At 49.2% G+C, this 14,979-nt stretch overlaps 1 protein-coding gene across 1 annotated transcript in view; it reads left to right on the top strand.

Annotated features, from left to right (window-relative positions):
* Positions 1-14,979, top strand: part of LOC135913671 (uncharacterized) — a 53,375-nt gene that overhangs the window by 13,810 nt on the left and 24,586 nt on the right. The window contains exon 5 of the mRNA XM_065446244.1: positions 10,923-11,086. Coding sequence (XP_065302316.1) covers positions 10,923-11,086 — 164 coding nt within the window. The remainder of the gene's footprint in view (positions 1-10,922; positions 11,087-14,979) is intronic.

Below are 14,979 nucleotides of genomic sequence, written 5' to 3'. Positions count from 1 at the left end.
TGGAATACAAAACTAGCTTTTATTGGGCGAACCTGTGCCCACAAAACAGGCTACACTTATAGCACAACGAAAGCGGCGAACACAGTCGGCGATCGTCGAAAATCTGATCAGCGGGTCAAGCGCGTCGGCTTTTATAGAGCATTCGGCGAATGTTCCAGACTAATCGTTCGGACCCGCGTGCCTTCCACAAAGTTCTACACCATTCGCGTCAGGCGATTAAATCAGATAACATAACGTTCGGCGACAACGGCCAGCGGATAGAAGCATCGATACCTTTCCAGAAACTTCGGATACATGCAAGCGCGTCCCGCGCTGTGCGATAAGATTTGTTAGGCGGCGAAACCTGGTCGCTCGATAAATATAAATACACGTGTCAATACCCCCCTCTTAAAAAGCATCGTCCCGATGCTACAAAGAGAGCGAAACGCAAAAGGACACTTATTAAACAGAAGTAACAACACAACGAAAAGAAACAAAGTCCAAAGGTCAGTTACGCGAAGTCCCAAAGTTCGTTAACGCTGGTGGTATGGCTTTAACCGCACAACGTGGACAATTTCAGGTCGTGAGCGGCGCCGCTGTGACAGCGAAATGCCGTCTGGCACGACCTCGTAGTCCAGTGCACCAATACGTCGGATGATCTTGTACGGTCCGAAATAGCGACGCAAAAGCTTCTCGCTCAGTCCTCGTCGGCGTATAGGGGTCCAAACCCAAACACGGTCACCGGGCTGGTACTCGACAAAGCGTCGTCGGAGGTTGTAGTGTCGGCTGTCGGTCCTCTGCTGGTTCTTGATCCGCAGGCGGGCGAGCTGTCGGGCTTCTTCGGCGCGCTGGAGATAGCTAGCGACGTCAACATTTTCCTCGTCAGTGACGTGCGGCAGCATGGCGTCGAGCGTCGTCGTCGGATTCCTGCCGTAAACCAGCTTGAACGGCGTGATCTGTGTTGTTTCTTGCACCGCCGTGTTATAAGCGAATGTTACGTACGGCAGGACGGCATCCCAGGTCTTGTGTTCGACGTCGACGTACATCGCTAGCATGTCGGCGAGGGTCTTATTCAGCCGCTCCGTAAGACCATTCGTCTGCGGGTGGTAAGCCGTTGTCCTCCTGTGCATTGTCTGACTGTATTTCAGAATGGCTTGGGTGAGCTCCGCTGTAAAGGCCGTTCCTCGGTCGGTGATGAGGACTTCTGGGGCGCCATGTCGCAGCAGGATGTTTTCGACAAAGAATTTCGCCACTTCGGCTGCGCTACCTTTCGGCAGTGCTTTTGTTTCAGCGAAGCGGGTGAGGTAGTCCGTCGCCACGACGATCCACTTATTTCCGGTTATTGACGTCGGAAAGGGTCCCAGCAAGTCCATCCCGATCTGCTGGAATGGTCGGCAAGGAGGCTCGATTGGCTCTAGTAATCCGGCTGGCCTTGTCGGCGGTGTCTTGCGTCGCTGACAGTCTCGGCATGTTCTGACATAACGGGCGACGTCGGCGGTCAGGCGCGGCCAATAATACTTTTCTTGTATCCTCGATAGTGTCCGGGAAAATCCGAGGTGTCCAGCGGTCGGATCGTCATGTAGGGCCTGCAATACTTCTGGACGAAGTCCTGACGGGACAACAAGAAGGTAATTGGCGCGGACTGGCGAGAAGTTCTTCTTCACGAGTAGACTGTCTTGAAGCGTGAAGGAAGATAATCCGCGCTTAAATGCCCTGGGGACAACGTCGGTGTGCCCTTCCAAATAATCGACGAGGCCTTTAAGTTCCGGGTCCGCTCGTTGTTGTTCGGCGAAGTCTTCCGCGCTTATTATTCCAAGGAAGGCGTCGTCATCCTCGGCATCTTGCGGCGGCGGGTCAATGGGGGCGCGGGATAGGCAATCGGCGTCTGAGTGTTTTCGTCCGGACTTGTATGTTACGGTGATGTCGTATTCTTGTAGTCTGAGGCTCCACCGTGCCAGCCGTCCTGAGGGATCCTTTAAATTCGCTAGCCAACACAAGGCGTGATGGTCGCTGACGACTTTGAATGGCCTGCCATATAGGTAAGGGCGAAATTTCGCTGTAGCCCAAACGATGGCGAGGCATTCCTTTTCGGTTGTAGAATAATTGCCTTCCGCTTTTGACAACGACCGGCTAGCGTAAGCTATCACGTGTTCATGTCCATCTTTTCTCTGGACCAGGACGGCGCCGAGGCCTAGGCTACTGGCGTCAGTGTGGATTTCGGTATCGGCGTGATCGTCGAAGTGCGCAAGTACGGGCGGCGACTGCATGCGTCGTTTGAGTTCTTGAAATGCCTCGGCCTGCGGCGTTTCCCACTTGAACTCGACGTCGCATTTAGTTAGCTGCGTCAGCGGCTCAGCGATGCGTGAAAAGTTCTTGACAAATCGCCTGTAGTAGGCACACATGCCAAGAAATCTACGCACTGTCTTCTTGTCGATGGGCTGTGGGAACTTTGCTATGGCAGCTGTCTTCTGCGGGTCGGGGCGGACTCCAGATTTGCTGATGACGTGGCCTAAAAATAGAAGCTCCTCGTAAGCGAAGCGGCACTTTTCCGGCTTCAGAGTAAGTCCTGAAGACCTGATGGCCTCTAGTACTGTTGCCAGCCGCCTAAGGTGAACGTCGAAATTTCCGGCGAAGACGACGACGTCATCCAAGTATACGAGACAAGTCTGCCACTTCAATCCTGCTAAAACCGTGTCCATCACGCGCTGGAACGTTGCAGGCGCCGAGCACAGTCCGAATGGCATAACCTTGAACTCGTAGAGGCCGTCTGGGGTGATGAAGGCGGTCTTTTCGCGATCTCTTTCGTCGACTTCTATTTGCCAATAGCCAGACTTTAGGTCCATGGACGAGAAGTATTTAGCGTTGCAGAGCCGATCTAATGCGTCGTCTATCCGTGGGAGGGGGTATACGTCCTTCTTCGTGATCTTGTTCAGACGACGATAATCGACGCAGAAACGTAGGGCTCCGTCCTTTTTCTTTACCAGAACAACAGGGGATGCCCACGGGCTTTTCGACGGCTGGATGATGTCGTCGCGCAGCATTTCGTCGACTTGTTGTCTTATAGCTTCACGTTCTCGCGCCGAAACTCGGTAAGGGCTCTGACGGAGTGGGCGAGCGCATTCCTCGGTGATTATGCGATGCTTGGCGACTGGTGTTTGTCGAATCCGCGATGAGGTCGAAAAGCAGCCTTTGTATCGTCGGAGCAGACTTCTGAGCTGCTGTTGCTTAATCATAGGGAGGTTTGGATTAATGTCGTAGTCTGGTTCGGGAGCCATGGTCGTCGGGGTAAATGCGGCGGAATCCGAGAGGACAAACGCATTACTTGTTTCCAGAATTTCCTCGATGTACGCGATCGTCGTGCCCTTGTTGATGTGCTTGAACTCCTGGCTGAAGTTTGTCAGCAACACTTCAGTTTTCCCTCCATGCAGTCGAGCGATCCCTCTTGCGACGCAAATTTCATGGTCTAGCAGTAGACGTTGGTCGCCTTCAATGACGCCTTCTACGTCAGCGGGTGTTTCGGTGCTGACCGAAATAACGATGCTGCAGCGAGGCGGGACGCTCACTTGATCTTCGAGCACACTCAAGGCGTGGTGACTACGAGGGCTCTCCGGCGGCATTGCTTTATCTTCCGACAGCGTTACTGACTTCGACTTCAGGTTGATGATTGCGCCGTGTTGGTCCAGGAAGTCCATACCGAGAATGACGTCTCGTGAACACTGTTGGAGGATAACGAAGGTGGCAGGGTAAGTCCGGTCATGAATGGTTATTCTTGCCGTGCAGATCCCAGTCGGCGTGATGAGGTGTCCTCCAGCGGTGCGAATCTGAGGACCTTCCCATGCGGTCTTAACTTTCTTCAACTGGGCGGCGATGTGTCCACTCATTACGGAGTAATCGGCCCCTGTGTCGACTAAGGCAGTGACTGCGTGGCCGTCGAGAAGCACGTCGAGGTCGGTTGTTCTTTGTCTGGCATTGCAGTTAGGTCTTGGCGTTGGATCACGGCTGCGTCGTGTTGAACTGAGGTTGGAACGTCGCGTCGTCAAGTCGTCTTTCGTCGGTGTAGTTTTGGCTTCCAGACTTCGTCGGGACGGCGGCGTGTCGTTATGTCGTCGAGATGGTGTCTTCGTCGTCTTCGTCGGCGGCGGAGGATCTTCGTCATTTCGACGAACAGCAACCGCACCTCCATCGGTTGCTGCTTTTAGTTTTCCGGGTATGGGCTCGCAGAGCGGCCCCGGGCTGGGCCAGTGTATGGACGGCGCTGCGGTGACAGGTAGCGGCCTGGTGACGGCGAACGGGACGGTCGTCGAGAGTTCCACTGAGTGGCGGCTAGGTAATCGGCAATGTCACGTGGGCGCTCCCCAAGCTGTGGACGCGGCGCGTTGACGGCGAACCCTCTCAGTCCCATGTCGCGGTATGGGCATCGGCGGTACACATGGCCGGCTTCTCCGCAGTGATAGCAGAGCGGGCGGTGGTCGGGGGCTCGCCAAATGTCCGTTTTTCTCGTATAGGTGCGCTGGGCGACGGGTGGGCGCGCTGGCGGCGGCGGCGGTGGACGACGGAATTGCGGTGTTGCAGGACCTTGGCGCGGTCGCGCAGGGGGGCCTTGACGGCGGGCGACGGCGGCGGCGTAGGTCATTGCTTCCGGCTGCGGTGGTTCTGGTTGCACCTCAGGAGCTCCAAGGGATCGGTGCACCTCTTCCTTCACGATGTCGGCGATAGATGCCACTTGAGGCTGCGACGAAGGCAGGACCTTGCGCAGTTCTTCTCGCACAATGGCTCTGATGGTCTCTTGAAGGTCGTCCGAACGTAGTCCTTGGATGGCATACTGCGGCGTGTGCCCCTGGCGGTTATATTGCCGGGTGCGCATCTCCAGAGTTTTCTCGATCGTCGACGCCTCTGCAGAAAACTCAGCCACAGTCTTCGGTGGGTTACGAATAAGTCCGGCGAAAAGGTCTTGCTTGACGCCGCGCATCAGGAAGCGAACTTTTTTCTCTTCCGACATTTCCGGGTCGGCGTGCCGGAAAAGACGGGCCATCTCCTCCGTGAAGATTGCGATCGTCTCGTTTGGCAGCTGCACTCTGGTTTCTAGTAGAGCTTGGGCTCGCTCTTTTCGCACGACGCTTGTAAACGTGTGCAAGAAGCCGCTTCGGAAAAGGTCCCACGTCGTTAAGGTGGCTTCCCGATTCTCGAACCACGTCCTGGCGGCGTCTTCCAATGCGAAATAGACATGCCGCAGCTTGTCGTCGCTGTCCCAACTGTTAAACTTAGCGACCCTCTCATACGTTTCGAGCCAGGTTTCCGGGTCCTCGAATGTTGATCCGCGGAACGTCGGAGGTTCCCTGGGCTGCTGCAGCACGATGGGGGATGCTGGGGCTGCCATTGGGGTTGCCTTGTCCACAATCTTCTTGGTCTTCTCAGGTAGAAGTCCGTGCTCCGGGGGCAGCTGTTGAAGACGGCGGCTTGCTCGATGTTCCGGGACGGCGCTGGTGTTGTCTTTGCGGTCCGGGCTTGTATTACGGCTTGTCGGGGGCGTCCGGTACATGGACGTCCAGCACCTCCACCAGATGTCACGTGGTAGTGACGGCGAAGAAAGAAGCAGTACGGTGGAATACAAAACTAGCTTTTATTGGGCGAACCTGTGCCCACAAAACAGGCTACACTTATAGCACAACGAAAGCGGCGAACACAGTCGGCGATCGTCGAAAATCTGATCAGCGGGTCAAGCGCGTCGGCTTTTATAGAGCATTCGGCGAATGTTCCAGACTAATCGTTCGGACCCGCGTGCCTTCCACAAAGTTCTACACCATTCGCGTCAGGCGATTAAATCAGATAACATAACGTTCGGCGACAACGGCCAGCGGATAGAAGCATCGATACCTTTCCAGAAACTTCGGATACATGCAAGCGCGTCCCGCGCTGTGCGATAAGATTTGTTAGGCGGCGAAACCTGGTCGCTCGATAAATATAAATACACGTGTCAATATGCTTTTCGCGAAGTTCGCCCCACGTGACCGAGCAAACCTACGAAAGTAAGTGTGCTGTTCGCTTCGATGCTTCTAGAAATTGTTCTCGGAGCTTATGTTGTCAAGTTACAACCTTACCTGTGGGACGTCCTTTTAGGTCGGGAAGTGAAGACGAGAAACAACAGCTCCGGGCAAAGGTGCATGAGTTCGCGTAAGGGAGTGGGCGCAAGTCGAAGCACTCGGCTGTACGCAAACATGTGGCGGGGCTTTCCATGCAGCCGCAGGAACAGCCCCGTGGCTGGCCACGGACAAACGCACAACGTCGGCTGTACGAGGCCTTGCTGTGTCAGAAATATGCATGGGGTCAAATGATGGGACCGATGACGGTGGGCCAATGGCGCACGAGTCTACCTCTGGTGATGAAGACAACATTTGCAAGTTCCTCGTTAATCACCAAGAAACAATGCTTATATTTGTGGTCCTAGTATTTCTAGTATAGTGTGTAATGGTTGCTTGGCTTGTAAGCTGGCAGTTAAAGGCCTGTATTTGTTAAGGCTAACGTATCGTGATGAAACGGCCATGAATCGCACAAGTGCCGTAGTGCTTTATACATTTTGAACAAACTGCCTACTTTTCCGTCGTGCTGCATGGAAAAAAAATTGTACTGCCATCATTGCAGCGCTATTTTCCTTTCCCTAATTAGTGAACAAGGTTGAACCACTGTTTTCGTTTGATTAGAGAGCTAGTGGCAGCTCATCCTCCATGCTGCCATTGACGAAAAAGAAAAAAGAGATAGCGGTAAAGGATTCATATGGGTAGGATGCACGGAAGCTTGGCTAGTTGGCTTGACATTGGGAATGATTAAGTAGCGCAGAAAACAGAAACGAGGGTATATGTACATCTATATGGCCTGCTTGTGTCTGTAGGTCACGTTTTCTATCTTTTTAATAGAGTGTATAAGCGTGACTGAACGGGGACATAGAAAGAAAGAGATTCACAGAGACAGCGCTTCACTTTCAACTGTACATTTTATTTTTGCACGCATCGATGTATAGATACCATACGAGCGGAAATAAGTGCATGCGTAAATAAAATCTGTACTTGAAAGTGAAGCGCTGTCTCTGTTTCTTTCTACGTCCTTGTTTCGTCGCGCTTACACACTATGTCATGGATTCTAACCAACTAGCCCGCCAACGTGTTTAACCAAGTTCTATCTCTTTGATTTGCTGTGCAACCTATGCACCATTAAATTCGCTGTAGAAGTGAACTGTCATTCCACTTATATTTTAAACGGAACTCCATTTTCTGCATTCAAGCACAAAAGTAACTGCGCCGCAAATGCATTTCTCCACAAAGATTGCGTATTTGTGTTTCAAAACTGTTGTTATCTAGGTCATCCGTTACAATTGGATCCACCTTGGGACCTCCTGGCTTGAATTTGTAAATTGCAGTATGATGTGCGATAATTAGTGAAAAACATAATTTTTGAATTATTTTAGGATTGAATAATTTCAATTTCAATTCACCGTGCATTTAAATTTCTAGTCCCAATAATGCCTGCCTCTTTGGCCAATCCAGCTCAATGATTATAATTGTGCTATCTGCCACAGATTAAAATAATAAAAGTCTTATCCGAAATACCCAGTTTCTGAGCAGATTAACGAAGACGATGGCTTGGCCAGGTGTGTACTGCCTGTACTGCAGCTATACTGTCACGTGTCCTTGTTAATTTTTTTCGGGTGACCGCTTTTCACAGTCTAACAAGTGTTATCGCTCAGCGCGGATGTATCGGAAATTTCTCAAATGTTATCAATGGTTCTTTCTACTGTATGTTGTCTCCGAAGTTTTTGGAAATTGATTACATTAGTGATACGAAATGTGCGGAACTTTCTGGAAAACAAGCGAGCACCAGCGAATATTCTGGAACATTCGATGGCACACGAATGATCTGATCTGAGCTGCTTGACCTGCAGATCAGATTTGGACGATCGCCGACCATATTAACAGCTATCGCTATGCTTCGAGTGTAACTTGCTGTTGTGGGCACAAAGTCGCCCAATAAACGTTAGTTTCATCACTGACAGATTTGCCGCTGTATTATTCACCGTCACCACTAGTGAGATCTGGTGGAAGTGCTGGAGGCGCTCATGTACCGAACGCTCCCGCAAAGCCGTGAGCCAATCCCCAGACACGAAGACAACACCAACGTCGCCAAGGACTACCGATCCAGCCGTAGGTAACAAAAGTTGCCCGCGGTGTACGGACTTTTGCCTGAGAAAACCAGGAAGTGCATGGCCATGACAGCAGCTACAATGGCTGCCCCAGTGTCGCCAACACCGATCGTGCTGCAGCAGCCCAGAGGGCCACCGACTTTCCGTGGTTCAACATTCCAAGACCCGGAAAGCTGGCTTCAGGCGTATGAGAGGGTCGCTACATTTACCAGCGGGAACAGTGACGACAAGCTGCGACATGTATTTTTCGCATTGGAAGACGCCGCCAGTAGGTGAAGAACCGAGAAGCCACCTTAACGCCAAGGGACCTGTTCCAAAGCGGCTTCCTGCATAAATTCACAGGCGTCGTACGCAGAGAGCGAGCCGCAGCTCTACTAGAAACCTGAGTGCACCTACCCAATACAACCACCTCGACCTTCACCGAGGAGATAAACCGCCTATTCCGCCACGCCATCCCGAAAATGTCTGAGAAGAAGAAAGTCCGCCTACTCATGCATGGTGTGAAATAGGAGCTTTTCGCTGGATTGATACAAAGCCCACCGAAAACCATCGACGAGTTTCTTTGCAAGGCCACCAGCATCGAGAAGACACTCGAAATGCGGAAGCGGTCATTCAGCCGCCGCATGAACTCTGCAAACTCGCCGGGAGTTCAATCACTGGCCACGGACGATCTGCGCGAGACTACCAGAGCGGTCGTACGGGAAGTGCTGCAGAAGTAGTATCCAAGGCTGCAGCCGCAAGTCGCCTCAATCGCCTAAATCGTCAAAGGAGAGGTTCAGTGATCGCTTGGAGTTCCTGAGGTACAACCACAATCACCGTAGCCCCAGCCGGGAGCGGTGACCTACGCCGCCGTTACCCGCCGCCAAAGTACAGAGGCTAGAAGGTAGCCTCTATAGCCAAAGTCCCCCTGCACGACCGCGCCAGGGTGCTGTAACGCCGCAATTCCGTCGTCCACCGCCGCCGCCGCCAGCACGCCCACCGGTTGTGCAGCGCCGCTACGCGAGGAAGACGGACATTTGGCGCGCCCCTCACCACCACCAGCTCTGGTACCATTGCGGGGAAACCGGCCATGTGTACAACCGATGCCCATATCGCGACTTTGGGCTGCGAGGGTTCGCCGTCAGCGCACTACGCCCTCAGAAAAGTGAACGCCCTCGAATATCGCCGGCTACTTCGCTGCTACTCAGTGGAGCCCTCGATGACCCTCCAGTTCACCGTCAACAGGCCGCTACTTGTCGCCGCAGCGTCGTGCGTACACACTAAGAAAAGAAAAGAGTATCCCTTACTCCTTTCGAAGAGTCTGGACTCGTCGCGTATACGACACATTTTGTGGGAGACACCCGAACTCTCTTTTGGCAGAGAGACCGGCACGCTGTCGCCGCAACGGCGGCATGTCCACATTTGCAGCAGGCTCTCTATAAAAGAACACGGACCATCACGGATTATGCTAAAGGAGACGGATGATGCTGCACGCGGCTGCATCAGATGCCAAACGACAGCTTACCAAACGCATCCTTAGATTGCTTCGGCTCGGGCTCAGTCTTATAATCTCAGTCTTAAAATAATTATAATCTGATAATCTTAGAAATCTATTGCCTAGTGTCGAGAGATAGTGTTCTTATATATATAACCTGCTTTTAATAAAAACCGTTTATTGTACTTAACTTCATATGCTTGATTTCATATTTGAAAAACATAATAACGCCTCAACTATCAGACGTTGATGGTAATGCAAGTGCTTGCGACGTCACTGCGCCTTGCATTTGGGGCGGCTAATAACTGCTATAGTGTCCTCCTTCTTGCGTACGCAAACCCTCCCAAGTCCTAGGGTGGCCCAACGCTTGCGTCCTCCTAATCTAAACCACTCTATTGTTTAGCGAGAAAGGATGAGGTAGGGTAGGTCTGTGGCTTCGTAAGTGCATCGCCTGTCGGTGAACGCCTGAGCAGTCGAATGACTCAGGAAGAGTAAATTAGGAGGAAAGGAAAGAGAGAAGGATGATACCAAAAGGCGAGAAGAACAATCAGCCGGGTAAGTTTCGGCCAGTGGAAGCTGAGTGTCCCAGATGGCTTCTATCAATTCCAGTAGTTTCAACCAAAGTGCAGGGCATCTGTCGTAAGTATAACCTATCGGAAATAGCTATGAACCAGTTAACACTGTGGTCTATCTACTATTTCTACCGAGATTACATTCAAGTCACTCATGGCTCATGTTAAAAGGAACTTCAAGGTATACATTCCACATATACTCTACGAGAGAACAGAGAACTCACAAATCACCAAGCGTAAATACAGCAAAACATTACGCCATAATGTCTTTGTCGACCCTTGCATGTTCATAACCACGCCCACTCAAATAAGTCTTCCTAGGGCTACCGGGAATCGCTATTGAGCATTATTTCCGCAAGCATAAACAATAGTGGTCATAATCTAGTGTACAAAAGATGTATACAAAAGCGATAGTCTTGCAACTATAAATTTTATTTCAGTGGATTGCTAGTCAGTTTAGCAAAAGCTACCCACAATGAACTTGCCTCATAACGAAAGTGATTGCCCCAAATGAAATTCGGAGAGAGACTAAACGCTGGAAATAAAGCGTTAAACTTGATCCCGAGCTCTCATAACACGGTCACGCTCTTGGATGAGCTGTATTGATGGTTTCTTATCTTCCCACGAATATTAAACTACTTTATTTAGGGGTTTTTTCAAGGATTACAATTGCTGTCTCCCGTATCCGACTGTGGCATTGTCGCAGTTTGGCCAATTTGGAGGCATCATATACGGATGAGGTTCATGGATGCAAGCTCCAGGAATCATATACGAGGGACAAGGAGCGTCTGGCTTCGGCCTCGTTGAACGACATCGAATGGCTATGCGGGCTCTCGAAGCTGCCCGTAGTCGTCAAGGGCGTCCTTACTGGTAAGCGCATAGTTTCTCAACGACGCTGTGAACTCTGTGCAGTGTGCAGCCGTAGAATGGGGAACACGTATGTTTCAAACCATGCAGCCCGTCATAGCATAAGGGGTGGTCGCTTTGTCAGAATTTGATGGACTTCTTGCACAGACATACGGCGTAAGACTGATCAGATAGTTCCTACGCGCAAATGGGAAACCCATGCGCGTCACAAACATCCTGTCTGTCGAAAAACGCGTCGCAATTAATGACTGTGTTCAAAGGGGTGCTGAACATAAAGCGTTTCACGGGCAGTTTGTTTGGGGCCGGGCCCGTCCCGAAACCGAATGTGGCATGTGCAGGCCCCCTTAAGATCGGCCCGGTTATTTCAAACCTGGCTCGTACTCAGCCCGGGCCCTAAATATTCAGGCCCGGCCCAACCCGGCCTGGTTAGGTTCGATCCATTGTTTAGTGAGCATATACGAAACTCGATTTATTGGTTATTGTGAGATACTGTTGCATTAGTGATCATCATCTCATGTCTTTCCTGCCTTTCCTCTCGCTGTCTCCTTTCGCGTGGTTTTTGGATAAAGAAGCCTGCTACAATACTGAGAACATTTGCATCAATCACATACCAGTGACACCCTGTGGCGATGAGCTCGTTAAAATATATTGTAGCAAGACAGCTTGAATAGATGATGCAAGCTAAGTCTACAATATGCTTAGCGATACCTTTAAAGAAATACATTATGACTGCTTTCCTCTCGTGACATGCATGAAAGGTCGCAAAATCTGGAAGACGTGGATAATGCCAGAGCTCGCAGGGAAATACAAACCAAACTCAAGTTATTGATAAAATTTTGCGTACTCGACAGGTTGAGTACCTTACGGTCTCTGAGAAATATCGAAACAAATTGACCAAAAAATTTCAATCCGCACGAACTTCCTATCATCTATCACTTCTAGATATCAAGAACGCTCGATAAGGTTCACTATGCTGAAGATTAAAATCACTTTTACAACGTAATAGCGCAACAAAGTGTATTAACCAAACTAAATATTGATGAAAGCAAATTTCTGCTGTGGAAGTGTCTAATGTATTCAATGCATTTTAGCACAGTTGACTACTAGTGCTACTCAATCTGATTTTTGCAAACATATACACATTCGAAATTATGAATTATTTTTTCTACATCCAGTTTCGGAAGGCGAAGCAGTGTCAGAGACAAGCAATATTAACAACATTGGTCGGGACGGTGCTGACATTCAAATACAGCCAGTCAAGCATGTAAGCATCTAGCTGAAAAAATCGGCTACATGCTTGCTCACATCTTTAACCTCTGCTTACTAAGTGCAGTTATTGGGGAGTAAATGCAAATAGCGAAAGTCGTTGTTCTTTACAAAAAAGTAGATCGAAATGTTCTTTGAAACTGCACAGCACTCTCAATTCTTCCATTGCTTTCAAAAGCCTTTGAAAGAAAGCTTCATCTATGATTGTCTAACTTAATTCATAACTCTATATAAATCGGTTAATATCATTTCAGTTTGGCTACTGCAAAGGCAAATCAACTGACTCTGGGCTAATCGAACACAAATAGCATATAAGACCAGAACTAGAAAGCAAAGCTGTTATCTGTGGGGTATTTGTGTATTTTTGAAAGGCTTGTGACCTCATGATCATAAAGACTTGCTAAATAAATTGCTGTACTGTGGTTGCCGAAGGAAAGCACCGTCATTATTGAACTCCTACCTATGATTTAGGCAAGCAGTAGTATTAATTAATTGTGTACAGTGAGAACCGAAGCATCTCATATGCCGTGTCCATAAAAAGAACCTAGCACACTAGGACCTTTGCTCCTCAACATGTATATAAACAATGAAGGTTAGCTATGACGCAAAGTTTGTCATCTATGCAGATGACAAACTGACTTGAAACTGACGTGAAAATTTGACATGAATGCGAATTTAAATACGCTGCTCTGGTGGCTTTCAGGGAATTGATAATACACGGCAACTGCGCCCTTGAGCAAACTTACACACTTTGGGTCGTTTCCTGCCACGCAATACTAATCATCATTTGTATTACGCGCATTTCTTTTGTATAACGCCTCGAACCCGGCACTTCCAAATCACGAACGGCATGCGCGATATTTGCACGACAGAGCGTTCTCGACAGAAAAGTACCCAGCGCATCGGTTTTAAGAAAGGAAACGCTAGCAAGACAGATGACGATTATTCTTGTGTGGGAAGATACGACCCAAAGGGTGTACATTTGTATAAGAGTGTAGGAGATATTTTTGTTGTTAAAGAGAAAAATTACTTTCCCGCAAAGGTAGCTCTCATGTGCAAACATATCTTGACACGGAACATGTCATTTACATTGCTTTATTCGCCTTTATTATAACGGTGTAAACTTCTCACTGGACATTTTAGGATCTTTGGAGATGTCTCAAAATGGAATACTGTCTAATTTTGATTCATGATGAGGGGTGTTGAGAGCGGCGCATGTACAGCGTAGGCGACGTAGTTATTTCTCATCAGATTGGGATATGATATGTTTATTTGTTCACGTAAAGCACATATACAAGGCTCATGTTTATTTGTTCGCATATACAAGGCTGCGAAGACGACGGATGAGCCAATTGAGGTGTCAAAATGCCATTCAAAAGAAACATGCACTGAGGCAATAATTTGTTTCATTTTCCTTTGGCATCTCCCAATGTTGCAAAATTTTGCAACATCCGCGTAGCTTTGAAGTATTTCTCTAGGAATGGACACTTAAAAGCCTACATTTATTTATTTGAGGTTATTGTGTGATAAACAACGACAGAGTACTCAGCTTGCTTGGACAAATCACGAAGCAAGATAACGGAAACCATTAGCGACTTGCACTATGCCTTAACAAACAAAAGAATTGTGGATGATCATTCCAGAACTTGCTGACACAGTATTTAAATACTTTCCGAACTTGTTTAAACGTTATTCCATTTTTGTGTTTCTATTCAAGCTATCACGCACGAGGTAGAACAAAGCGGCACATCAATGACCCCTGTCGAAAGTTTGCATATCTTTCTGGAGCAAAACATACACCAAACGCATCTGTCTTGAGGCACGTCTTCTGCTCCTGGAAAATGTAACCAGATGTAGCGATATTCCTTTCATTGATCTTCTTGTGTATGCTATATGGAAGATACTTTGTAAAACTGTAGAGTTTTTTTAAGCACGTCTCCCACCATGCAAATATATTTCTAACTCTTCGTCATTTTCATCCTACTCTTTGGTGTCACGCCACTTTCGAAATTCATTATTCGTCGTCACTCTCAACCGCGCTAACGCGCTTTCCCTTGTTGACAAGTGCGGCCGCTGTCGAACTGACAGCTCCACCTTCAATCTAACGTTGCGTCCCCCATCCTTCGCCTGAGCACAATCACCTCTGCTATTCCGAAGTCTTAATATACTGAGGTTAATGCTGTCCTGAGCTTTTTGTGCCGCGTAACGAAATAGTTCTGGCAGAACGGCTTACAACGTAGCTCGAGGAATTACTCGCCGAGCAAGTGAACTAGATGAACAAGAGGAGACCGCATGGTCAACTACAAAGCACTCGCCGATTACTGTCGGTTGGGAAGGGCGTGGTGCCCGCCAGCTCATCCCGAGCTATCCAAGAAACGGGTCATAGCCTGGCGCAGAACAATGCAGCGTGCACTTCTGCATTTTTCCTGGCGAAACGTGCAAGCGGGTCTATTGCTCGCGAACGCGCTATGAAATTGCGTGCGCCGTAAACTGCATCAGTTTTCGTGAGATTGCCGAAAAAAAGCTGGTCTGTGCTTGGTGACCTCCTGGGAAAGGAGGCCACGTGAGAACGCCGACTTATGATTACTCCTCTGCTGCTTCGGAGTAGTTCAGGCGGTTGCCATAAGCGA

Source organism: Dermacentor albipictus, chromosome 6, assembly GCF_038994185.2.
Source record: "Dermacentor albipictus isolate Rhodes 1998 colony chromosome 6, USDA_Dalb.pri_finalv2, whole genome shotgun sequence".
NCBI lineage: Eukaryota > Metazoa > Arthropoda > Arachnida > Ixodida > Ixodidae > Dermacentor > Dermacentor albipictus.
The sequence above is the reverse complement of the archived record's forward strand: the minus strand, read 5'-3'. Positions and strand labels throughout refer to the sequence as shown.